Raw genomic sequence first — 27,093 nt, 5'->3', positions numbered from 1 at the left:
ACTGCAGCCTCCACCTCCCGGGTTCAAGCGATTCTCCTGCCTCAGCCTCCCAAGTAGCTGGGATTACAGGCATGCACCACCACACCCAGCTAATTTTGTATCTTTAGTAGAGACGGAGTTTCTCCATGTTCGTCAGGCTGGTCTGGAACTCCCGACCTCATGTGATTCACCTGTCTCGGTCTCCCAAAGGGCTGGAATTACAGGCGTGAGCCACCGCACCTGGCCTCTACTTTAATATATTTTTTAACTCCCATAACAAAGATTTTAAATAAATGTCCTCTTTCTCTTCTGGAAAATCTATTTCATATTTTGCCTTTATCTCCTATATAAAATATAAGCAGGATGAACTAAAATTTAATTCTTACCCATAACTGAAAGATCTAAGGCTAGGAGTGGTAGTTCACACCTGTAATCCCAGCACTTTGGGAGGCCAAGGGGGGCAGATCACTTGAGGTTAGAAGTTCGAGACCAGCCAGGCCAACATGGCAAAACCCCGTCTCTATTAAAAACACAAAAATTAGCTGGGTGTGGTGGCAGGTGCCTGTAATCCCAGCTACTCTGGAGGCTGAAGCATGAGAATTGCTTGAGCCCGGGAGGCGGAGGTTGCAGTGAGCTGAGATCACACCACTGCACTCCAGCCTGGGTGACATAAAAAAAAAAAAAAAAAAAAAAAAAGAAAAGGAAAGAAAGATCCCTTCTAAATAGAGCATTGCATTTTTCTATTACTGTAAGTCCCTACTATTAGAGTCTCTAAAACATTTATCTTCCTTATATTATAATTAGGGTTCACATTATAGTAAAATTCAGTAAATTTGAAAGAATAAGTATAATAAAAACAAATGAATCCACTGAATTAGCTTTTTTACTTCAAAACCTCAGATTTTAGTCAGAGATTTTCTCTCTCTGCACAGCCCTGGTTTCCTACAGCAGCACCCTCAGTGCTAGACAAATCAGTCTTACCCTCTTGAGGTTCCCTAAGTCCACTGTCGGCCATGTTTATGCTCTATCTCTTCAGAGTTGGGGGGATACTTTTTTTAGTGCTTGGTTTTCCTTGTTAAGATGTCTTGTCTTCTTCTTGCCCCAAGTCCCAACAGACTCATGCTTCCCGTGGACCCAGGAAATAAGCCATATATACAGTGACTAAAACAAAATGAAAAAAATTAAATGACTTTTTATCCATACAAGGGAGAAATGCAAGTATCAGCTTTATTAAATATGTTTAGTTTGAGTAACATTTCCTCTCTGAAACTTTTTTGCGTGAAGAAAAGTTCCTTTCATGAGAATCATACTCCAAATCCTAGACTATTGAAAAAAGCTTGATTGTTAATCTTTCATGAATTTCATAATCTCCTAATATATTCCAGAATAGTTGAAAGAGTATAAAAAGTAAGATCAAGTGACCAGAATCTTCAATAGCTTGAATTAAAATAAAAAATAAATCTAAGCGTAGAAATTTAAGTCATTGTTGAAACAATCACTGCAGATTTCCTGCATGTCTTCAATTTCTGTCCCAGATGATTTTCTCATAGTCTGCCTATCAGAAGCTTTCACTTATATTAAAAAGTAACAAGGCACAGGAGGTTCCCACAAACTGAGATGGCTGCTGTGAGGTGTACCACGACACATTTGGACTGACTTTGAAGTGGTTCTCTCGAAGTATTCTTTTGTAAAATATGGAGACAGATATCCTTTTATACAATGCCTTTTTATGCAATGCTCAAAGACAAAGAAAATTATTAAGATTTACATAAAAGGAATCAAAATCAAAGGCACTTTATAAGCAATTAAAAATCATATTTTGTAGTTAATTTATTTTTTGTCAAAAACAAATTGATCAGTAAAATTACTTAACATTCATTCCCTATAAAAATGAGAATAGGCCGGGCGCGGTGGCTCAAGCCTGTAATCCCAGCACTTTGGGAGGCCGAGACGGGCGGATCACGAGGTCAGGAGATCGAGACCATCCTGGCTAACACGGTGAAACCCCGTCTCTACTAAAAAATACAAAAACACTAGCCGGGCGAGATGGCGGGCGCCTGTAGTCCCAGCTACTCGGGAGGCTGAGGCAGGAGAATGGCGTAAACCCGGGAGGCGGAGCTTGCAGTGAGCTGAGATCCGGCCACTGCACTCCAGCCTGGGCGACACAGCAAGACTCCGTCTCAAAAAAAAAAAAAAAAAAAAAAAAAATGAGAATAATACCTATGAGGCTTAAATACAAAAATATGTAAGAAAAACCTGTGTGAAGTGTCATAGTTTTTTGACAGCCTAGCTGGGAGGCAAGCCAACTTGCCATCTTTATGTTTTTCTCAGTACTCTTTTGTAAAATTTAATTTTACACATTAAAAACTTTCATCCCCAATGCCTACACGGTGCCTAGTGTATAGGAAGAACTCCGTATTTTAACTTAAAAGCATATGAAAAAATAAATGAATGTATAAATAAAGAGTGATGCCATAGATAAACTGGAAGGGAAGAGAAGAGTTAGGGACAGACTCTTCTTTCTGCCGCTGTGAACACTTAGCATAAGTGTTTGGAGGGTTCCTTATCACTGCTTTTATCTTCTTCAAGCTCCTGGGACTGGGCTTTCAAGCCATCATATGTTGCAATGAAGTTTTCTCTCCTATCCTAGCTCATGACAGAAAATAAAAAGTCCCCAGTCCTTTTCAAGTTTCGTTAAAAAAATTTTTCCTGCCAGCCAAAACCAAGAAAATAGGTTAAAAGTTTCCTATGTACCAATAACAAAAATTTTCAAAAGCAAAGATGCTACTCACAATAACCATAAGGCACCTAGAATAAAAACTAAAACATACCTAGTATTAAATCCAACAAGAGATATGCAAGATCTTTAGACAGTGGTGAATTTTATGGTATGTAAATTATACCTCAATAAAGCTGTTTCTTTAAAACACAACTTTAGAGAGAAAAATACAGAACTTTATTGAAGTATATAAAAAAGACATAAGTAAACAGAAAAATATATCATGAGTAGACAATAAGACTCAAAACCATTGATGCCAATTTTCTCCAAATTAATCTACAAACTTAATGCAATTTGAAACAAAATCTCAAGTTTTTTGATAATTGTTGGTTTCTAGTGAAATGGAAAAGCTGATCCTAAAATTCAAAAAGAGCAGCAAAGGATCAAGAAGAGTCAGCATAATTCTGAAGAAGGGGGCAATCTTTACCAGATATCAAACCTTCTTTAAACTTAAAAGTAGGCTGGGCATGGTGGCTCATGCCTGTAATTCCTGCACTTTGGGAGGCTGAGAAAGGCAGATCACCCAAGGGTCAGGAGTTCAAGACCAGCCTGGCCAATATGGTGAAACCCCATCTCTATTAAAAATACAAAAATTAGCCAGGCATGGTGGTGCATGCCTGTAATCCCAGCTACTCAGGAGGCTGAGGCAGGAGAATCATTTGAACCCAGGAGGCAGAGGTTGCAGTGAGCCCAGATTGCAACACTGCATTCCAGCCTGGGTGACAGAGCAAGACTCCATCACCAAAAAAAAAAAAAAAAATCTTAAAGTAATAAAAGCAATGGAACACTGGCACAGGAACAGACAAACAATATACAGAATAGAGAGTAAAGAAGTATATGCAGCATACATACATAAGGAAATTGGCTAATTCAGCAAAGGGAAATAATGAATTAGTGAATAAATAGTTTGGGGACAACTGACTATTCAAATGGGGGGAAAATTAGATTTCTGTCTCCTACTTCAGATAAAAATCAAGTCCATATTAAAGACCTAAATGTAAAAAGTAAAACTTTTAAACTTTGAGAATATCAAATATCTTTATAACTGCAAGGGTTTCTTAAATAAGATATATAATACACAAACCAGAAAGTAAAATTTGACAAACGTGACCCCATTAAAAAATTTTTAATTTCTACACAAGGTATCAAAATTAAAAGATAAGTCTCTGACTAGAAAAACATCTGCAACATATAAAACCAGTAAGGAGTTAATATCGAGAACACATAAAGAATTCCACAAATCAGTACAAGACAAATAATGCTATGAAAAAGTGGGTAAAGGGATGAACAAGCAGTTCAACAAAGAGGAAATATGAAAACATAATGAATATGAAAAAAGACTAGTTAAGGAAATACAACCCCAATGACAATTAAGTAAACTGTTATTATAACTTCAGAGAGAAATATGGCAAAGAAAACTAAGGCAAACATATTCTACAAATCAGCAACTCCATTTTTAGATGTATAACAGAGAAACTCATTCATATGCCCCAAAATATCCATTGCTGTATTGTTTAAAATGAGGAAAAATGAGAAAATCTATATGTTCATTAACAAGAAAGTGGGTTTGAAAAATTGTCATATTCTTACAATGTAATATTACACATAGCAATTCAAATAAATTAGATTATCTTTAAAAGTTGTAAAATTACAGCACTGAAGTACTGATGACCAGGTACAATGGCTCACACCTGTAATATCAGCACTTTCACAGGTCAAGGCAGACAGATTAATTGAGCTTAGGAGTGCAAGACCAGCCTGGACATGGTGAAACCCCATCTCTACAAAAAAAAAAATAACAAAAACTAGCCGGGCGTGGTGGTGCATACCTGTAGTCCCAGCTGCTGAGGTGGGAGGATCACTTAAGCCCAGGAGGCAGAGGTTGCAGTGAGCCAAGATCACGCCGCTGCACTCCAGCCTGGGCGACAGAGCGAAACTCCGTCTCAAAAAAGAAAAAAAAATGTTTAATATCTTTACTGAGGTGGTGGTTCCATTTGTTATCAAACTTAAAATCTGTACATTAATTGTATGTGACATAGATTATCCTCAATAAACTTTATTGCAAACAAACAGAACTGAGGGCTTTCAAAAATATATTACTTGGTTACTAGGTTGCAGTCCAAAAGAATCTGCAAAGGTGCCATCACAGATATTTCTATAATCTTACAAATGCTTAACATACACTTTTCCTGTCACAAAGCACACGTAGATCCTACAGCCCACTTCATTCAGACCTTCTGTAACATATCATCACTGTTTATAGTTGAAATGGCATTTCCCTCACAGTGCAAGAAGTGGGACAAACAAGAGTTCTTGACAAATCCTCAGATAAGATCACATGGCAGGGTATCTGAGAGATCTGGAGGCCACTGTTCCGGAGGCAAGTCAATCTTTCTTTTTTTTTTTTTTCTCCAAGATAGAATCTTGCTCTATGACATAGACTGGAGTGCAGTGGTGTAATCTCGGCTCACTGCAACCTCCAACTCCCAAGTTCAAGCAATTCTCATGCCTCAGCCTTCGTAGCTGGGACTACAGGTGGGTACCACCATGCCTAGCTAATTTTTGTGTTTTTAGTACACACAGGGTCTCACCATGTTGCCCAGGCTGGTCTCAAACTCCTGGCCTCAAGTGATCTGCCCGCCGCAGCCTCACGAAGTGCTGGGATTACAGTCGTGAGACAACGCGCTCAGCCAGGCAGGTCAATCTTTTGAACAGTGTCTGATCCCTATCAGGATATGTGTTCATTAGGAACCTCGGGACTGCATAATGGAAGTGAGGCAGAGCCTCATCCTGAAGGAAAATGGGGTAGTTGGAGCTTTCTATAGCTGTGGGGAAAACCACTCCATAAGCATGTCCCAAAATAGATGCTTTTGATAGTATCTTCTACAAGGAACTGATGAGACCTGTGTGCTTCACATGGCAACGAAAGACATTCACTTTGAGTGAATCCCTTGCAAGTTCAATTACAAAATGTTGGTGTTCAGTGCTCTATTCATGGCGGTTACAGTGATTCAGATTTCTACTTAAATAAAATGTAGCCTCATCACTCACAGTCATTTCCACCTCCCTGTGACCCTGAAATCTGCAGCAAAACTTGCATCATTTTGCTTTAGTTGTCTCCATCAAGGCTTGTAACAGGTTAAGGCTGTAGGGTTTTATTCTCCATTTATGGAGAACATACTAGATGGCCGGCTGAGGGATGCCTTGCTTAATTTCTATTTCCTGGGACTTCTCTAAGAGGGATACATTTACCTCACTGCTTCCTCTGTAAATGTGGCTGCCTTGTGCTCTGTCTTCTAAGATGTACCCTTTCTGCTTCATCTCACTCACTGTAAAATGGTAAACGCTTTGACTACCCGGTAGGTGACATTGTGTGGTATACCAGATGACTTTTGCGTTGAAGTTACATAACCAAGTTTAGAAGGTTCCAACATACAATATTAAGTGCTATAAGGCTAACTACGATTCAGTACATATTACACGTTTCTAAATTTGGGCCAGGTATGATGGCTCACACATGTAAGCCAGGATGTTACAATTCTGCTATGAAAACAAGTAACATATAAGGCACACACAACTATAAAAGTTACTATTTACTGAGTGCCTTCTTTGTGTCAGGCAGCATTTAAATCACTTTATGTATTAACTCATTTAATCTTCACAACACTTTGGGAGGCCAAGGTGGGAGGATTGCTTGAGTCTAGAAGTTCAAGATCAGCCTGGGCAACATAATGAGATGATGTCTCTACAAAAAAAATTTAAAAATCAGCCAGGCATGGTGTCACATGCCTGTAATCCCAGCTACTCAGGAGACTAAGGAGGATGATCCCTTGAGCACAGGAGTTCAAGGCTGCAGGGAGCTAAGATCACGCCACTACAATCCAGCCTGAGTGACCCTGTCTCAGGGGAAAAAAACAAACAAAATAAATATATGTACATACATATATATGTGTGTGTATGTATATATATTTGATACTAATGAAGGTTTGAAAGTATTCCATTTTTTGTCACTACAGAGTGATATGTACAGCATGTACATGTACAGAAAATAATGTACAGCATTATTTACATACATAAATTTATGACAAAACATAAATACATAAATGGAAAGGATACACATCAACTTCCATTTAGGGCTTGCTTCTGCAAGGAATAAGAGAGGGTTGTCAACTGTACATATAAAGTTTCCTTAAAAAAAATAAAAACAACTGAGGTAAATGTGATAAAATGTTCATATATTTGAGATCTGGGCACAGATCTTGTTATATTATTCTCTGCACTTTTCTATATGTTTGATGTAGTTACTGACTTTTTAAATGAGTAATAAAATAAATTAGTCTCCGTAAAAAAATTAAGTATCAAAAGGAAAGACCTGTAATGGAAACTCTTTGAGCCTACATGCAATGACCTTACATTACAGAGTACGCTTCTACCACGGCCTCCTAGACATTTTGTCACAACCAGCTGGGAAGAGACAGGACACGGAAAAGCTGCCTTTGAGAACAAAATCAGAGTTGGGAGAGCAAAAGGACCTTACCCATCCTCCACTCCATCCTGCAAACTGCTAGCATTGCCATGGGGACCAGTGAAAAAGCGGGGAGGGGATGGTGACCTGGGGAAAACCTGGGGAGGGGAGGCAGGGTAGGTATCAGAAAGTACTAAGACCATTTTTTAAATGGACAAGGAAATTAGAAGTTTAGCAGCCAAGAAGAGCACAAAATAATCAGCCATTCCAGGATGGTAGTTTAGATATAAATGCCATCATGACAAATGTATGACAGTTGGGGTAGAATTAAGTATATATCTTTATTTTTAAACACAATTTTATTTTAGTGAATGATGCCATTTTAGGCTCTAGGAATAAAAAGAAATCGATATCTTGGCCCTGAAACAAGTAGTTACAATCCTGCTATGAAAACGAGTAACATATAAAGCATAGACAACAACTAGTAAGAACTATTATTTATTGACTGCCTTCTTTGTGCCAGGCATCATTCAAAGCACTTTATTAACTCATTTAATCATCACAACAATCTTATGAGGTGTAGACTACTAATATTCCTACTATTTTAGAGATGAGGAAACTGAGATACAGAAAAGTTAAGAACCTTACCCAAGAACACGTGACTACTGAGGGCAGTCAGGATTTGAACTCAGGTAGTCTAGCTGTAGGACCTAACCATGACACTTTAAAAAACTTGTATTAAGCATACCACAAGCACCCTGACTCTGGAATACTTAAATCTAGGTTTGAATTGTGACTCTAGCACATACGACCTGAGTGAATTTGTATATATCCTTCAACTTTTCTCTATTTCTTTTCTTTTTCCTTTTCAGGGACCTGCCACTTCAGGAATTTATTTCAGTGTTTTGGAAAGTCTCAGGTGATATAAAACATATAGCAATTACATCTACCATAATTAAGATTATAAAATGGGCCTAAACATTGTGACAAAAATCTGCCTTGGGTTATCCATCCCTCCAGGCCTTTTAATCTTTACACCTAAGACCATCTGACTTATGCCGCAGGCTCAACCTCATCCCAAAACCAATCTTGTCCTTCATGAGGAGAGATTTAAGAAGTTTTTTGTTTTTGTTTTTAGATACAGGGCCTCACTCTGTTGCCCAGGCTGGAGGGCAGTAGTACCATCATAGCTCACTGCAGCCTCAAACTCATAGCTCACTGAGGCTCAAATGATCCTCCCAACTCAGCCTACTGAGTTTCTGGGACTACAGGCACATGCCACCACATCCAGCTAATTTTTTTTATTTTTAAAACTTTTTGGTAGAGTTGGGGGGTCTCACTATAGCTCAGGTTTGTTTTGAACTCCTGGACTCAAGCCATCCTCCTGCCTCAGCCTCCCAAAGTGTTGGGATTACATGTGTGAGCCACCAGCCAATAAGTTTATAATAATTCAGCATCAGTTCAAACAACTGGCTTTAATCCTTGTTCTAAAACTAAGACTCAGTGGACATGGTGGTTCATGCCTATAATCCCAGCACTTCGGGAGGCCGAGGTGAGCGAATTGCTTGAAGCCAGGAGTTCAAGACCAGTCTGGGCAACATGGCGATACTCCATCTCTACAAAAATACAAAAATTAGCTGGGTGTGGTGGTGCAAACCTGTAGTCACAGCTACTTAGGGGACTGAAGTGGGAGGACCACTTGACCCCAGAAGGTCAAGGCTGCAGTGAGCCATGAAGGCGCTATTGCACTCCAGCCTAGGTGACAAAACGAGACTCTCTCTCAAAACAAAACAAAACAAAACAAGTAAGACTCTACATTATTCCCCAGTTATAACTTCTGCTTTTGCTTTCTTGCCCTACATCTTTCCTTGTCCTAAAGATTTAGTATGTGCCATATGTTTGGTATATGTTATTGCACTTACACCTCACAACAGTATGAGGTGGGTATTATTACACAACCTTTTTCACAGATGAAGAAACTAGATACAGAGAGGTTAAAATGCCTAAGGTCATTTAATAGTGTCAGAATTAGAATACAAACCCAGCTGGCTGCAAGGCCATTATTTTGCCTCTATAAAAAGCAATTTTCAAGCTGTGTCCCCAAAATTCCATGGAGACTCAGGGTTGCCAGGGAGACTGGAGAGATGAAAGGGCTACAGCTCATCTCACTTTTACAGACAGCTATGACATGTGGACTGCAACATATTCTTTGGATGCCATGGACTCATTTCTGCCTTCTTGTTTGCCTGGGCTTCCTTCACCTGTGACTCAGAGACGAATCTTACCTCACTCACTCACATCCCCCAACAGCTACCTCTTTGGTGGATATATTTTCTTTCCGGTCTGCCCTTGCATGTTTCCATTAACCTTTCCACTACCAGGTCTGACATAAAATAAGAGGAACTAGTTATAATGGTCATTTTAGAAATGCTACCATAACATATAAGCAATATTACCAACTCTTCCACGCTATAAAAATAGAGACGAGTGTAGCTCACATTATTTAAAACACTGGATAACCCTCCAGATCATTTGTCATTACAATTAATTTTACCAACACAGCATTTGTGTTTTAATAAAATTCATTATTCATAGCAACTATAGAGTATTTTAGAATAACCTGCAATATTTTAAGCCATATGAAGACATACTAGAAAGACCTAAGGTGAAAAGCTTTGTTCAAAGGCTTCCTCAATTTTCTCCTTTGCTCAATTTTATGAGCTCTACTACATGATGTTGATTTCTGACAGCTTACCATATAACAGGTATGTGATAATGTCTGAAGGCAAAGTAACCCTCTTAATATTAAAATTAATATTTTTTATTCATTTTTCTGGCCCATATATTCACATAGTTTATAATGACACCAAACAAAACTGTGAAGAGGACGGAAACATTCCTGATTAATTTAATTAATGAGAAAAATGTGGCTCAGTTATGACCTAAATTATCAAGAGTAATCTTCAGTCTGACATGAAACCTCTTTTTACATTACCAGGATTACCAAATAAATGGTACTATCTTGCAGTATTATGAGTACTCTGCTCCCACCCTTTTAAGCCAGATAAGTAAACACTATGGACGTATTACTACAGCATTTCTCAAAGTATGATCCAGAGAGCACCTGCGTCAGAATCTCCAAAGGTACTATTTATATCTTTTTGTTGTTTTTTTGAAAAAGACAGGGGTCTCACTATCTTGCTCAGGCTGGTTTTGAACTCCCTGGGCTCAAGTGATCCTGCTGCCTCAACCTCTGAAGTAGCCGTGGTAACAGGTACACGCCACTGCACTCGGCATGAGGTGTTTTTTATAATATGCAGATTCCTGGGCCCTACAAGCAACCTGAGGAATCAAAATTTCTAAAGCAGACCAAGAAATCTCCATTTTTAAACACGCTCTCACAGGTACTGCTTAGGTATTGATTTGAGAAATCAATGGTATAAATCCTTTTAATCTGATCTTACTATTTAATGGAGAGATTGACTAAAACAAAAACAAAGACCTTTTCTCTATTTTGCTGATATTTAAATTTTCATATTTGTAGAATGTTTCTTTGTATATGTCCTTAAAACATAAGCATTCTCTAATAATTAAAAAATTTAGGGGCAATAATACTGATCATAATACTATTCTCAAAAGCACTTAAAGTAAATTTTCACTTTTTAGGAAGACTGTAGGATAGTGAAATTCTTCATTAAAGAGTTAGTGATAAACTAACTAGTCTTCAGTCAATTCAGCAGTTCACGTAGTTTATTCAGCAATATAACAGGAGAGAACCTCCATTGTAAGAGACATAAGGCAGATACAGGGTGCATCTCTGGGGTACATTCTTCATACAGACTAACAAATAACTTCAGGTTTCACAACACGTAGCAAGTATGATTTGCTGCACACCAATAGCCATTCGTTCCTCACGTTTTCCTTGCTAAAAGAGCCCTCGTCGGGCACAGTGGCTACACCTGTAATCCCAGCACTGTCGGAAACCAGGGCAGGCGGATCATCTGAGGTCAGGAGTTCAAGACCAGCCTGGCCAACATGGTGAAACCCCGTCTGTACTAAAAACACAAAAATTAGCCAGGTGTGGTGGCGGGCACCTGTAATCCCCGCTACTTGGGAGGCTGAGGCAGGAGAATCGCTTGAACCTAGGAGGCAAAGGTTGCAGTAAGCCGAGATCATGCCACTGCACTCCATCCTGGGAGAGACAGCGAGACTCTGTCAAAAAAACAAAAAAAAAAGAGCCCTGATTTTTTCAATGGAGGCAATGTGCCCTACCCAGGCAATAACCCTATTCCCCTTTGCCAAACTTTCCCAGGCTCCCTTGTAAACTGATACTTTATAATGAGATATAAGAAGAAATCTGCTAGAGATTTTTTGGAAAGACTTGATTTCCAAATAAAAGACAGACTTGAAAGAAAGACTTTTGCTCTCTACTTCCAGCCTTTCCTAGGGATTAAAATGTCTGTTACAACAAGAAGTCATATTGTACTCATTGGAAAAAAAAAAATCCTAACGATAAAAAGCAAACATGGATCCTAGGCCGGGTGGGGTGGCTCACGCCTGTAATCCCAGCACCTTGGGAGACCGAGGTAGGAGGATGGCTTGAGCCTAGGAGTTGGAAACCAGCCTGGGCCATATAGCAAGACTCGGTCACTACTTTTAAAAAAGCAATTAAAAAAAAAAAAAAAGGAGGATCCCAAGGGGGAAGGACAGAAAGAAGCTGGGACCTTGATAATATTACTGAGGTGGTACAAAAGCACTAGATACCTAGATACCTGGCATGTTAAGTGTAATTTAAAAATTGTTCAGTGGCCTTTGAGATGTTTTCAACAGCTTTTTCTAAGTGGCTTAACCCCAACTCTGGGTCCATGATTTTAATGAACAACAGAAGTCCAGAATGTGGCCAATGTTCAGCAGACCTTCTTAGTTCTAAGAAAGATGCTTCCCCTAGACTGTTCATAATATATATGAAGTCAGGCTTGATAATTTCTTTTGTCATACATCTCCTAGATAGGTACTTTTCCATTTCCAAGGGAGGACATTGTAAATTCAGTCACCACAAAGACAAGACAGTCTTTTGTTTATGTAAAGCTACGTAAGTATAGACAGGTGGCATTTCTGCATGTTTCTGCATCACCTATGTAGGTGTTTCCTAATAGAACGTGATTTATCTGAGTGACTAGTTATCAATAATGTCACAGCCACACTGAGGATGGGCCAAACAGGGCCAATGATGAATAAATGGCTATATATGGATAAATGTTATCTATATATATATCATCGCTGACCAATGCATAAGAGGTGAGTTTACAACAGCATAATTTCTTATTAAAATTCACTGGACTAAACTAGGATCCAGCTATAATGAGGCTGCTTTCCTACAAAAGTTATCATTAGAAATACCATTAAGAAGCACATAGTATGGGACTTCCCCTCTAGGACTACTTCGTCATATGTCACTCATTAAGCTGCAGAAATTTTTTTAGGAGTGGTAAGTTAGTTCCAAAACAGTTTATAGGAAATATGAATTATTTTGTGTGTGTGTGTGTGTATCTCAGTCTAGATGAACAGTTTGGCTGGAATACTAACTAAATTCATAGTGAATAAAATATGTATAGGCCACAGAAGCAGATTCAACAATTTAGGCAGTTCCCAAACTAGTGACAATCTGGGTCAGACTTAGAAATTAATTATTTTTCCATCTTCCTTGGGCTACCTACACAAAAGCCTCTAGAGTTGACAATTTTGACTATTATAGAAGCTATTTGTTTTGACCCAGTTTTTTGTTTAAGGTTTTATCTGTCCTGGTCAAGATTAACTGTAATGCAGGGTTAAAACCAGCTACTCGAGAGTCATGTATTCTTTTTCTAACCAGTGGAGGACCCAGAAGAAATGGGTGGCAAGCTTTCTCAAAGGTCCATCTGGTGAGATTCTGGGGAGCCCACTCAAGTGGGAAAGACCAAGGAAGAACAAGGCTTCTATTAGCAGGATTATCGGGATAACACTCAGGGCAATAATCAGCTCTGTTAATACGGTCTAAGAATACCTGGTAACATTCATTTTCAACAAGTTCAGTTTGGTACAACCAGTGGCCTAGTTCTAAACTAGGGAACCACTGTTGTCCACAATCAGGGCAATGTGAATTATCTGAAAACATCTGGACCTAGAAAGACAACACAGACAGCAATGTAACAGCAAGAGGCAACAATGACAAAGAGAGACACCCAAACACCAGTCCTATTACAAGTTTGGATTACCAATTTCTTAGTTCAACCAATATTATTTGGAGAGCCAAATAAACTTGGCTTGCACCTCAGTGCAATTCTTCAAGATTTCGTTGTCTATTTTTCACACAATTGCAACTCAGTCTCTGAACTCAGGGACCGATCCAGTTTATAATGTTATCAGTCACTTACTAGCAGTACAGATCTCAGGATAGCTCCTTCAAATCCCAGCTTCTCAAGAAGAGATAGGGCTCTAGTCTAAATTAGTTATATTTTTCGTATGCGTTATCAGCTGCTGGTGGTGTCACACAGAGGCACTTGGCTTACTCTTTGTTGGTAAGGTTACTGTGTCTGGTTGGTGAAACAGAGGAGCTGACAGGTCCAATGGGTCTTTTGCTGGCGCTGGCACTCTTGCTGTTGTAATACACGTACCCACGTCTTAAGGCCTTGGCACTTTATAGCAATGTAGAGGGGTCAGAAAAACCTAGCAGAGTCCTCTTGAGTGTGGATCCAATGAAGTCTGTCTTGGGAGGACATTAATCAGGACCCAGTTGCCGTGAAGGAGCTGATGCCCAGTTGACTGGAGAGTCTGGGAATGCGTCACATACCTGTAAATGATAAAACTTCAGACGACTCATGGGTTTTGCAGTTGTTCACATTATTACTAGAAACATGCATTTGGAAATTATTCAGGTTAGTTAAGGCAGATAAGAAATGTCTCATGGGTTTTCCCATGACTATTTATCTGGGTTCAAACCAACTGATATGTTGGCACTAGGAAGAATTCTGGATCATTTATACTAGGACTAGCTTAATTTTTTTAGAACTGTGTTTCTTCTTTACTCCATGTGTACCTTGGGAATAATAAGGTCTGTATAATCATATCTAACCTGGTAAAACTTAGCAATCTCTTACTTATACATCTCTTCTGTGAAATGGGTGCCACTTATGGTATCTCCATAATGTATGGGATAACATTAACAATGACAGCCTTTTGATAATAGGTTTCAATCCATCCAAAAAAAAAAAAGACAAAAGTGTACACAGTTTTTAGATAATATTCTTAAAAGCTAACCATAGGAAGTTGGATGAAATCCTTTTGAAGGCTTAAAAAAAAAAAAAAAAAGTCAAAAATCAAGAGGGGCAGGTCTCATTGCTCATCATCTAGTTGGTTTTTTGTTGTTGTTGTTAGGGTTTTTTTTTTCCTTTTTGAGACAGAGTTTCATTCTTGTTGCCCAGGTTGGAGTGCAATGGCAAAATCTTGGCTCACTGCAACCTCCGCCTCCTGGGTTCAAGTGATTCTCCTGCTTCAGCCTCCCGAATAGCTGAAATTACAGGCATGCGCCACCACACCCGGCTAATTTTGTATTTTTAGTAGAGATGGGGTTTCTCCATGTTGGTCAGGCTGGTCTCGAACTTCCAACCTCAGGTGATCTGCCCACCTTGGCCTCCCAAAGTGCTGGGACTACAGGAGTGAGCCACCATGCCCAGCTGCTCACCATCTAATTTTATTGGTTTATACACAGTGTCAGTCTGAGAAGGCAAGTAAGGCATAGCCTTGAGCAATAGTCCTGAGCTATTCTTGGAAAATGCATAGAGTAAATCAGTTGGAATTTGCAGATGTTATCATCATCTTTGCACTCCTTCATGACACCGAATGTAGCATGTAAATAAGGTAGGACAGTACAATGTATGGAGCAACTAGAAGGCCACCTAGAGAGTGTCACAGATTATCAGGGTGCTATATATACCACGCCTTTCTCCAATGTTCTTTTTGTAAATTCTGAGACTTGATCCTGTGAGAGTAATAAGATACACTGGGGAGCGCATGAGTTAAAATATAAACATTTGGCCTGAAAAATAGAAAGAATTACAGCCTTAGTTGTGGTAAGCCAAAGCACTTTCCTTACAGAAGTAATAGCTGTGATTCTCAGATTTTAAAATGGTAAATTTAAAAGGCAAATGAAGAGCCTCTGATAGTGCTCCAACAACATGGGGCCCATATTTTGATGGGAGCCCCAGAGCGGGTGAAATAGAGTCAATGTAGATATATTGATGTGTTTTATGAGGTTAGGTGGCAATGTACGGGTGAAGGCTACTAATTCAGTTCCTCAAGCAGAGCGGACAAAAGGTTGGGTTTCCAACTCAATGACTACATACTTGGTGATGATAGCATAGGGCATAATGGATTTCTGTGAGGGTCTGTTGACAAGAGCTACCAGAGTAAAAGCTTCGGCTACTGAATTAAATTTTGGGTCTCTAGTCATGGTACAGAGAGATGACAAATAAAACTCCCACACTGGTGGAGCCCAATAAACACGTAAGATAAAAAATAAAAAGTCTGACATTTAATTGATCAGATTTTGGATTTTTAGAGTGAATTCAAGTAAATCCAACAAGATACCACTGTAGTATCAGCAAGATACTATTTCATATCTACCACACTACAAAAACTAACAAGTTTGACAAAGGGGGTTCCACATACTATAGGAAAAACCACTCCTCCCAGAGGACTCCACTAGGAGTCAAGAGAAAGCCCTAAAGCTCCAAGTGCTCCGAATAATTCCATCCATTCACCAACCTTCAGTTTTCCAACTTCAGTAATCAAACAAGCACTAGAATTCCAAGTATTCCTGTATCAAGAGAACTCCACTGTTCCATATGTTCCAGACAAGTCTTCCCTCCTCTCCTGGTCCTTTAAACCTCTGTAGGTAAGAGCCAATAGGGGGTCCCAGAACTCCAAATGCTCAGAATAATACCACCCAGTAGCAGCTTCCTCACTCATTCTTTAGCCTTAGAGCTACTGGATGAGTAGAAGTGAAGAGAGGGGCCTGGGAAAATGATCCTGGCAAGATTCCTAACCCCCATCCCCACCCCAATACTCACAGCTTCACTACCATTATCTGCTTGAAAGCATCAGGATCAATCTCACACCTACATCTCTGTTCATGTCAATCACCACCTGAAACACAGGACTTCTTGGTTATATCCCATCCCCTTAGCCTCAAATCCCCCCACACATGGCTCTATCAGCAATGCAATAACAAGTACTACGCTTGCTTTATTTTTTTTCACATAAAACAGGTACCATTTTGCTACATTATTTATTTTGGCTATTTTTCTCCACTAAAATATAAACTCCCTGAGAGCAGGGCATTTTACCTTTTTATTTACTGCTATAGTGTCCTATAAATATTTCTGGAATGAATAAATGACAAAAATAAAATGTAACTTGAATTCTTATATTCTAATGACAGGACTACAAATCTGTACAATCACTTTTGGAATTGGCATTACCTAGTAAAGCTGAAGATGTGCATTTCCTATAACTCAGCAATTCCACTCTTAGGCACATACCCTAGAGAAATTGTACCTGTACATTTAAAAACATAAATAAAAATATTCATGGTAGCACTGTGTAATAGCAAAATAACAGCCACAATGGCCACAAACAGAAGAATGAATAAATTGAGGTACTGCTGTACAATAGGATACTGTCATTATAAACATAGATGAAACTGAAGAATGTTGAGCTTAAAAAAAATGTAAGTAGCACAAGCAAAAAAATAAACACATGCACACATTCTTATATAAACTTTCCACTTACATAAAGTTTCAAAAGGATATAAAATTAATGTATTGTTTAGGGAGAAATACGCAATAAAGCTTTTTTCTTTTTTTGATACGGAGTTTTGCTCTTATTGCTCAGGCTGGAGTGCAATGGCGCAATCTTCGCTCACCGCAACCTCTGCCTCCTGAATTCAAGCGATTCTCTTGCCTCAGCCTCCTGAGTAGCTGGGATTACAGGCATGCACCATCATGCCCGGCTAATTTTGTATTTTTAGTAGAGACGGGGTTTCTCCGTGTTGGTCAGGCTGGTCTCGAACTCCCAACCTCAGGCGATCTGCCCACCTCAGACTCCCAAAGTGCTGGGATTATAGGCATGAGCCACCATGCCCGGCCCAACTGTGTATTTTTAGTAGAGACGGGGTTTCTCCATGTTGGTCAGGCTGGTCTCGAACTCCCGACCTCAGGTGATCCGCCCGCCTCAGCCTCCCACAGTGCTGGGATTACAGGCGTAAGCCACCGCGCCCGGCTGCAATAAAGCTTTAAAAACAAAAAAGAAGTTAAGTCCAAACTTGAGGATAATTATTACCTCTGATGGGAGAGGGAAGAGTGGGAGATGAAGGGCATTCAAAGAATTTCAAAGATAATTGTAATTTTGTTTTCTTTAACTGGGTGAAAGTACAAGAATACCCACTGTATCATAAATCCTAATAGCTTACAGCATCTCTATTCAATATTTTATAATGTTTAAAAAGAGAAAGCGGTTAATAAGCAAAACCAAACTTTCACACTGTGGACAAGAAGACCAGCAGCAGGTAATCTGCTCAGAGGCAAAGCAGGCAACTTACATTGGGATAAAGAAGAGGGAAATAGAAGGATACGGATCTTTGGTTTCCTCACAAAATTTTAAGCCATCTCTTCATAGAAATGAGGTAAAAAGAAGCCTACCTAATGATTGTACAAAAGAGGGTTTATCTTAGCATACTCTCTGAAGGCATGAATTTGTGTGTAGGGAAGTTGCTATTTCACATGACGCCTTTATACAAATTAGAAAAAGGCACAGTTCCTCCAAGCAATATACAACTCAGAAAACTTTATTCGGCAGGATAAACAGTATACAGTAACCCTCTGTCTATTAGATCATAACATTTAGTAGCTAATACTTATGGAGTGCTATTTTCTGTTCTAAACACTTTATTCATATTAACTCATTTAATCTGCTCACAAAGCCAAAGGATACTCTTCCACCATGAATAAATATTGGTGGTGGGAGAAATCACCTCTCATAATTTTTCACTTCCACACCAAAAAATACAGGATAAACTTCCAGGAGTCCTGAATCCTCTGGAATTACATATAAATATCTTTACGGCTGGGCGCAGTGGCTTATGCCTGTAATCCCAGCACTTTGGGAGGCCGAGGCGGGTGGATCACGAGATCAGGAGATGGAGGCCATCCGGCTAACATACGGTGAAACCCTATCTCTACTAAAAACACAAAAAAATTAGCCAGCTCTGGTGGCGGGTGCCTGTAGTCCCAGTTATTCTGGAGGCTGAGTCAGGAGAATGGCGTGAACCCGGGAGGTGGAGCTTGCGGTGAGCCGAGATCATGCCACTGCACTCCAGCCTGGGCGACAGAGCAAGACTCCATCTCAATAAAAAAAAAAAAGAAATCTTTAATACATAGGTGCATTTTTTCCCAAAAAGATGGTACATCCTTTTAAACTCCCAGAGGAATCTGAAGTGATTCAGGACCATTAGGCACTATGGTTCCTAACCATTTTGCTATCAAAGGTAACTTTTTTCCAACCCCACCCCTCCTCCCCCATTTTGGAAAGATGTCCAAACAATCTGCAGTCTTGTAATAATGTCGTTTTCTAATTTTTAGTAATCAGATAAGTAGATCTGCCAAACAGAATTTCTAATAAAACAAAAAACTAATGCTACCAGTCTTGGTTTAAAAACTTCCAACTTTTTTTTTTTTTTTGAGACGGAGTCTCGCTCTGTCGCCCAGGCTGGAGTGTGGTGGCCGGATCTCAGCTCACTGCAAGCTCCGCCTTCCGGGTTTACGCCATTCTCCTGCCTCAGCCTCCTGAGTAGCTGGGACTACAGGTGCCCACCACCACGCCCGGCTAGTTTTTTTTTGTATTTTTTAGTAGAGACGGGGTTTCACCATGCTAGCCAGGATGGTCTTGATCTCCTGACCTCGTGATCCGCCCGTCTCGGCCTCCCAAAGTGCTGGGATTACAGGCTTGAGCCACCGCGCCCTGCCCCAACATTTTAAATTAGACAAAATACGTTACATCCCTATAACAGAGTTAGAAAGATCTGGATATCCTAAAACTGGCTTCCTTTCTCAACTCCATTAGCTTAAGTCCTGATTTAAGCAGGTTTTTAGAAATGCTGAAAATACCTTGAGAACTACCATTAGTCTGATTATTAAACATAATTGTTTGTTATTTGAGGAGCGCACCATGTGCTAGGCCCAACACCAAGTACTATGGATACAGAAAGAACAATCATTCAGGACTTCTAGATGTCTAGGGAATCCAGACTGGAACCACTGATTTAGGTGAAAGCTAAGGGCACTTAGAGGGATAAAAAAAGATCCCCTGTAGAGATCACTGGAAATTTAGGGAGGCCCACAGCAGAAGCTGGGATGCCTGTATTTTCAAACCTCCTTCACTAAAAACAGAGGGCAAAAGAACAAAATTTGAGGAGCTTCTCTGCTGCACAAATGCTATACAAAAGAAAATACAAATCAGGGGTTTTGTGTATGTGAACTAAAATAAGTTTAAGATCCTTCCTGAAACTTTATTAAAAGAAAATTTAGAAAAGAAAACAGTACTTTCACACTGAAACAGAAAATGTAGTTCTGTTTAATCCACTGAAATTTACATCAACTAACCATGGCAACTTTTTAATCAACTTCTCTAAATAGTCTACCTTGTTCTTTGCTATTTCCTGAATGTATGTTAATAAGTTCAAATCCGCCTTCAATAGATAAAAATACCCTTATTCTTTTTTGTCGTAGCATAATAATTAAGTTTCAGACTGAGTCAGGATTGGAATGACCTTTCCAGGCAATTTATCCCTTAGACTTTAGCCTCAACCAATTCCTCATATGATATATAAAATCAAGATAGGCACATAGAAAAAGTAAAAATGCTTTAAACTCTCTTGAATTCCCATTTTAAATATTTTCTTCTAGGGGGTACTACAGTCAAAGCTAATCAATAATCATAACTTTGTTTGTATGAGATGGTTTCTCCAATAAGTTTCATACACAAAGTGAAATCTTAAGAGTTTCCTATTTCACAACTACCTTCTGAATTTAGATAATGAGAGATTAAGGAGTATGAGAAAAGGAATCATTCTTCTTTTTGAATTCATATAATCTAAAATAATTTTGTGTTGAAAATAAAATGCTCCTGGAAAAAAGTCAACTTGTTTTGTGAGAAACTACTTGGAATTTGGCAATCTTGAGATCACTGAGAGAAGGCATATGGATCACAATCTTCAGTACTATGTAGTACACACACTGTTCCCTCTTTAGAACAGATAAGCCAAATAAAAAATATGATCCAAGGTTAGAAAATAGCTGCAGAATGTTCTCTCTCTTGCCCCAGGAACTGACAAGCAAAACAGGTGTGTATGCATTGCTAGCATACTTTTTGAGGGGGATGGCCATAAAGGAGAACAACTGGTTTAGAAATTTACTGGTACATTTCTATCTATGTTGCTCTAATGCTCCAAAAGTCCATAGTCCAAATTCTGTCTACAATTTCACTTCAAAACACCAGCAGCCAAACCTTTAAGGCTAATACACAACTTTCAACAGTTAGATCTGGTGCCAAGCTTAGGTATTTCTATAACCTGTGCTAGCTATTTATTGTTTGTCTAAAACTAAATTTCTAAGTCTTGCCCACTCCTCTGTACCATATCCACTGTCATAGTATCCCAGCATTATTTTCACAAATGTTCGTTTCTCTGTATTTTCACTAACTGGTGACTTATTTTAGATTTTTGAAAGGGAGTTTGAAAAAGTACTAGCCTAGGAACAAAAAGCACTCTACTTCCCTAGGCAACTGTTTTTTACACAGGAACTGAATGCCTGGCGAAGTTGAAATTCTGTAGATATTCTGAGTACAGAAAGTCTTCCTTTCCTACTTACTCTTCTTCCTACTCCCTCCCAACTCCTTTGTCTCTCTAGTTTCAGTTGACCACGTAGAGGTATTACGCTATGCATGAAGGATCTAAGAGTTTGCTAAGATTTCCGATAGTGGGTGGCATGACTGGCTGCCAGGTTTAGTTCAACTTCCCTAATCACTTTTAGTATCTACTTCAAGTCAACATATTTTTATTAAACTTTTTATTTTGAACTAATTTTAGACTTACAGAAAAAGTTGCAAAAATAGCACAGAGTTCCGTTATATCCTTCATCTAGCATCTTATATAATTATAGTTATCAAAAACAAGAACTCAACATTGATACAATTCAGTTAACTAAACCAGAGGCTATGTTCAAATTTCACCATTTCTTTTAGTTGTTATTTTTCCTTAGTCTTCAGTCTGTGACAGTTCCTCAGTGTTTACCTGTCATTTGCGGCCCTTTCTTGTCTTTGTGACCTTCACACTTTTGAAGAATACTGGTCAGTTATTTTGGGTTTAGTGTTTTTTGTTTTTAATTTTTAAAAATAGAGATGTGGTCTTGCTACGTTGCCTAGGCTGGTCTCGAACTCCTGGGCTCAAGTGATCCTCTTGCCTTGGCTTCCCAAAGTGCTGGGATTACAGGCATGAGCCTCGGCACCTGGCTTGGCCAGTTATTTTGTAGAATGTTCCTCAGTTTAGATTTTTATATTTTATCATGATTGGAAAGATTAAAAGATTATGCATTTTTGGCAATAACAAACACCACAGAAATGCCACTGTGTCCTTCTCACGGCATATCTTTGGGTTCATGATGTCCTTATTACTGGTGATGTTAACCTTAATCACTTTTTTAACATAGTATCTCCACTGTCAGATTACTATTTTTTCTTTGTAGTTAATAATTATCCTGGGAGAGATACTTTGAATCTATGTAAATATTCTGATTGTCCTCTAACTGGATTTTGTCTGCAACTACTACGGTACTGTTTCCCTAATGGTGGTTTTGTATTTCCTTCTTTCCTTCAATGTTTACTAATTGGAATTCTTCTGTTAGAAAGAGTTGTCCCTTCTCCCCTACTTATTTATTCAGCAATATCAGTATGAACTCATTTTATTTTATGGGTTAAAGTCCAATACTATCACTATTCATTTTACTGCTCAAATTGCTCCAACCTGGATACCAGGAACTCCTTCAAGTTGGCTCCTTTTGACAAGGTCCCTAACTTTTTCTAGCATTTCCTTACTTTCAAGCACCACAGGATGTTTCAGGCTCATCTTGTATTTTCTCTGCCTCCGCACTGAAATCAGCCACTTCTCTAAAAAGTCCTAGTGCCTTTACAAACAAAGATCTGAATGCTCAGTGCTACTGGGGTATAACCATCAAGCCAACAATATGGACAAGTGTGTTTGTTTCCTTACTATATTCAACTCATTAGCTAGGAATCATTAGCATTACCCAGGAACTTGCTAAAAGAACAAATTCAGGCCCCAACCTAGACCCACTAGACCAGAATCTCTGAGAGCCTCTGGCAGGAGTTTATGTTTTAACAGATTTGCCAGATGACTCTGGTGTTCACTATAAAGTTTAAGGAGCATTGCTTTAAAGTTAGTTTTCCTTCATTATAAATCTTATATTTTTAATTTTAAAAAAGGAAAGCTTGCCGGGCACGGTGGCTCACGCCTGTAATCCCAGCACTTTGGGAGGCCGAGACGGGCATATCACAAGGTCAGGAGATCAAGACCATCCTGGCTACTACGGTGAAATCCCATCTCTACTAAAAATACCAAAAAATTAGCCGGGCATGGTGGCGGGTGCCTGTAGTCCCAGCTACTCGGGAGGCTGAGGCAGGAGAATGGCATGAACTTGGGAGGCAGAGCTTGCAGTGAGCCGAGATCATGCCACTGCACTCCAGCCTGGGCGACAGAGCGAGACTCCATCTCAAAAAAAAAAAAAAAAGGAAAACTTAGACCTAATAATTTGCCTTGTATATAAATTGTATTTTTACTACAACTAATAAAACTACAGGTGAATGGCCTCATCTGTTAAGGAACTAAACATTTCCCTTATCTTCTTTATTTTCCTACAACATTTGTTAAAAATCTAGTGGTCAAAGTAGTTATAAAGGGGGGTAGGGGCGGGAGGCGCAGTGGCTCATGCCTTTAATCCCAGCCTTCTGGGAGCCAAGGTGAGAGAATCATGTCAGGCCAGGAGTTTGAGACCAGCCTGGTCAACACAGTGAGACCCTATCTCTACAAAAATACAAAACATAGCTGGGTATGGCAGTGTGTGCCTATCATCTCAGTTACTTAGGAGACTGAGGTGGGAGGATCACTTGAGCTTAGGAGTTCAAGTTTGCAGTAAGCCATGATAGTGCCACTATACTCCAGCCTGGGAAACAGAGCAAGCCCTTGTCTCAAAAAAAAAAAAAAAGAAAAGAAAAGAAAAGAAAAAAATGTTATATACAGTACTTTAAAAAATACTGTAGTCAGGTACGGTGGCTCATGCCTATAATCCCAGGAGGTTCAGGCAGGAGAAGACTGCTTGAGCCCAAGGGTTCAGAGACCAGCCTAGACAACATATCAAGACCTTGTCTATACAAAAAATACAAAAATTAGTCAGGTATGGTGGTCTGTGCCTGTAGTCTCAGCTACTTGGAAGGCTGAGGTGGGAGGATTACTTGAGACTGGGAGGTCAAGGATGCAGTGAGCCGTGATTGTGCCACTGCACTCCAGCCTGGATAAGAGAGAGAGATCTTGTCTCAAAAAAGAAACAAACAAAAAACTTTCATACAAAGAAAGTTGTAAGTCAGCCTCCAGGATCAACTCCTATCTACAAATATGACCTAACATCCATAAAGCAAATCTACCAAACATAAAACCTAATATAGCACTATCCTCTAAGGTCAGACTGTCTAGGCCTGAATGACTGCTCCAGCTTCTGACTTGGTGTTTCTCTTTCTCTCTCTGCCCTTGGTTTTCTTTGTTTTTTGTTTTGTTTTTGAGACGGAGTCTCACTCTGTCCCCCAGGCTGGAGTGCAATGGCGCAATCTCAGCTCACAGTAACCTCCGCCTCCCAGGGTCAAACGATTCTCCTGCCTCGAGCCTCCCGAGAAGCTGGGATTACAGGTGCCCGCCACCATGCCCAGCTAATTTCTTTGTATTTTTAGTAGAGATGGGGTTTCACCATGTTGGCCAGGCTGGTCTCAAACTCCTGACCTCAAGTGATCCACCCACCTTGGCCTCCCAAAGTGCTGGGACTATAGGCGTGAGCCACTGTGCCCAGCCCCTGGCTAACTTTTTCCTTGGTTTTCTTAATTATAAAATGGAATAACAGTACTTAGATGAAAGAGGCAATGTGAAGATTAAACGAGATAATGAGCAATACTGACAACCACAGGGGCAGAAAAGAAGTCCTCAAAAACTGTAAATTGTTATTAGTTGAACTACTACAGGCAAAACCAAACAGCTTCATTTAATTAAAATAAAATCCCAGAAGACACCAATGTTTTAAAATTTAAGTTTTTCCAAAAATGTCATTACATTTACATGATATATACTCATGGTCAAGGGCTGAAGGAAAATCTCCAAAAACCAAACAATTTGATTTGTTGAGGTAGTGGAATTATAGGTGAATTTTCTTCCCAGAAATTTTGATTACCAAAATTATGTGCACAGTTCATAACTGAGTCATGGCACCAAAAAAAAAAAAAAATTCATGTGTCAGCTCCTTTAAATACTAGTAAAGAGGGAAACAGCCCACACAGTGACAAAACAGGAATTCAAACCCAGCTATGACTCCAAAGTCTATGCTCATTACCAATGTTAGGGACACCCTTCCTTATTCCCAAATGTTTGATTTCTGTGCAAAATTTATGATAATGTATGATCGCCCTACGAATTCCTTCTTGTGGGACACAGTTTAATCCAGTAGTTCATATAATGTAGAAATATTAATGAAATTTTAACACAATTAAAATTCTAAACGGTAAATAAAACAGCCAATTATTCATTCTTCAAATTTTTTGGGAGGTTGTCAGATCTCCAAGTTTATGGGCCTTCGTAGTTAACTTAGTGAACAACCTCGAAGTGATAAAGCAGACAAGGCTTCTTGAAGCAAACTTTCCTTCAGGAAATTCAAGTGGCATTTCAAAGAAGTGTGGACTTTCCTGGAATAGAGTTTTGACTTCTGTGTTCCATGGAAATGAATGAAACACAGAAATGACTTCTTAGGCAAAAATAAGTTATATACAAGATACAATGCATTGTTAAAACACCCAATAATCCTCAAATAATTAGCTACATTCTGAAGTTAATTTACTTGTGAATTATTGAAGCTCTCAAGCTAGCATTACCTCTGTATTAGGAAAGAAACTAGATAAAATAGTTCTTAAATGAGTCACGAAAGGTTGCGTAACAAACCTGCAGAAAAACAGGTAATCAAGTTGTGGACTGCACATTCAGCATAATAAACATTATTGAAGACAGGCACTCAATTTTCATAGCAAATGTTAGTTTTTCAAACTGTTCTAATCCACACAAAGGCTTCCAAGAACATCTGTAGTTACTCTACCATGAAGTTCCTTTTTTTATTAAATGTTTCCACTGGCCCTTTATATACTCACCTTGTGCTCAAAAAATAGAGCTCAAAAAACATGGATAACTGCCACAGCTTAAAGAAAGGATCTCTCATACAGATCCAAAAGAAAATGTGTTACAACCTAAAGACAGGTAAAACAAAACCAGTATGTTTAATCTATGTAACTCATTTCTGGATCTGTGTAACAGTATAAAGTCTGATAATTAAGCATTACTCATAAAGTAGAGAGTACTATGAACTTTGTTAAAAGAAGGAAAAGGCACAAACTTTTTCATCAGGTATTAAATACAATTGGGAGAATGTACATATATAATATGTAAGCAAAATGGTAGGAGGTCTTACTGAAACTTCAACTTTGCCCTTTTTAGCACCATTTTTTTTTTTTAAGTACTATCTTTTCAGGATTAAGATTAAGAATGTCGAGATCCTAGGCATGCTGGGCATGGAGTAATCGCCACCTACACTAGTAGGCAAATTTCCCACTTACATTTCGAACCCTAAAATAATTCTGCTTCTCATATTAAAGTCTAAACCCCAAAATTTACTCACATCTTACCCCATTTAATATTTATAAGATTCAGTTTCTTTTTATCCTAAAACAAAAATATACCCCCAACCTACCTCGTTTACTGTTTGAGTGAGGCCAGGCGTGGTGGCTCACGCCTCTAATCCCAGCACTTTGGGAGGCTGAGGCGGGAGGATCGCTTGAAGCCAGGAGTTCGAGACCCACCTGGGCAATACAGTGAGACCCTGTCTCTACAAAAATAAAAAATAAAGTTATTAGTGGGGCATGGTGGTGCGGGCCTGTAGTTCGAGCTACTTGGGAGGCTGAGGTGGGAGGATCGCTTGAGTCCAGAAGTATGAGGCTGTGGTGAGCAACAATCACGCCACTGTACTCCAGCCTGAGTGACAGGGCAAGTACCTGTCTCAAAAACAATAAAAATTAAAATACCATTTGTGCGGTAGGGAGGTGGGGGTGGGGAGGGGCCGTTTCTGGAAGTCCTTTTGAAAAATTCAAGACATCAATTCCAATACTAAAACATGGAAAAGTTGCATAGTCATTTTGTTTACTTACAAATTCTGGCGGGGTTTCAAATCGTAGAACTGTTAGTATCAGGAGAGCCCTTCGAGTGGTCTTTCCGCTCCACACCGCTCGGCTGCACCCAGCGGCCGCTGCGGCCCGAATGTCGCCCAGGGTCCCCGCCCATATGACACTTTCCGCCGGAAGGCGCCTGTGGAATGCTGGGACTAGTAGTCTCCGCGCCAGGCCTTCTGCCTTCTCCTCCATCCTTCACTCTCTACTGCCAGGTCGTCTGACCCAGCGACAGGCGCAG

At 39.4% G+C, this 27,093-nt stretch overlaps 2 protein-coding genes across 4 annotated transcripts in view; both read right to left on the bottom strand.

Moving 5' to 3' along the window:
* The window catches only part of LOC103230506 (torsin-1A-interacting protein 2), a 39,154-nt gene extending 12,666 nt beyond the window's left edge, over nucleotides 1–26,488 (bottom strand). The window contains exons 1-3 of one of the 3 annotated variants that reach the window (XM_037985877.2): nucleotides 13,637–13,742; nucleotides 4,588–4,700; nucleotides 961–1,140 (exon numbers count right to left, since the gene is read on the bottom strand). In XM_037985877.2, coding sequence (XP_037841805.2) covers nucleotides 961–994 — 34 coding nt within the window. In that variant the 5' untranslated portion in view covers nucleotides 995–1,140; nucleotides 4,588–4,700; nucleotides 13,637–13,742. Of the gene's footprint in view, nucleotides 1–960; nucleotides 1,141–4,587; nucleotides 4,701–13,636; nucleotides 13,746–26,380 lie in introns of those variants that run through there. The other 2 variants (XM_007989327.3, XM_037985876.2) reach the window with 2 other exon arrangements.
* On the bottom strand, nucleotides 10,952–13,639 carry LOC119619633 (torsin-1A-interacting protein 2). Its single transcript, XM_037985878.2, has one exon. It carries the CDS (start codon nucleotides 13,375–13,377, stop codon nucleotides 12,982–12,984), a length of 396 nt encoding a protein of 131 aa, XP_037841806.1. The 5' UTR covers nucleotides 13,378–13,639; the 3' UTR covers nucleotides 10,952–12,981.
* Nucleotides 26,489–27,093: the final 605 nt, after the last annotated feature.

This window comes from Chlorocebus sabaeus, chromosome 25 (assembly GCF_047675955.1).
Source record: "Chlorocebus sabaeus isolate Y175 chromosome 25, mChlSab1.0.hap1, whole genome shotgun sequence".
NCBI lineage: Eukaryota > Metazoa > Chordata > Mammalia > Primates > Cercopithecidae > Chlorocebus > Chlorocebus sabaeus.
This window is presented reverse-complemented; position numbering and strand designations above follow the sequence as displayed.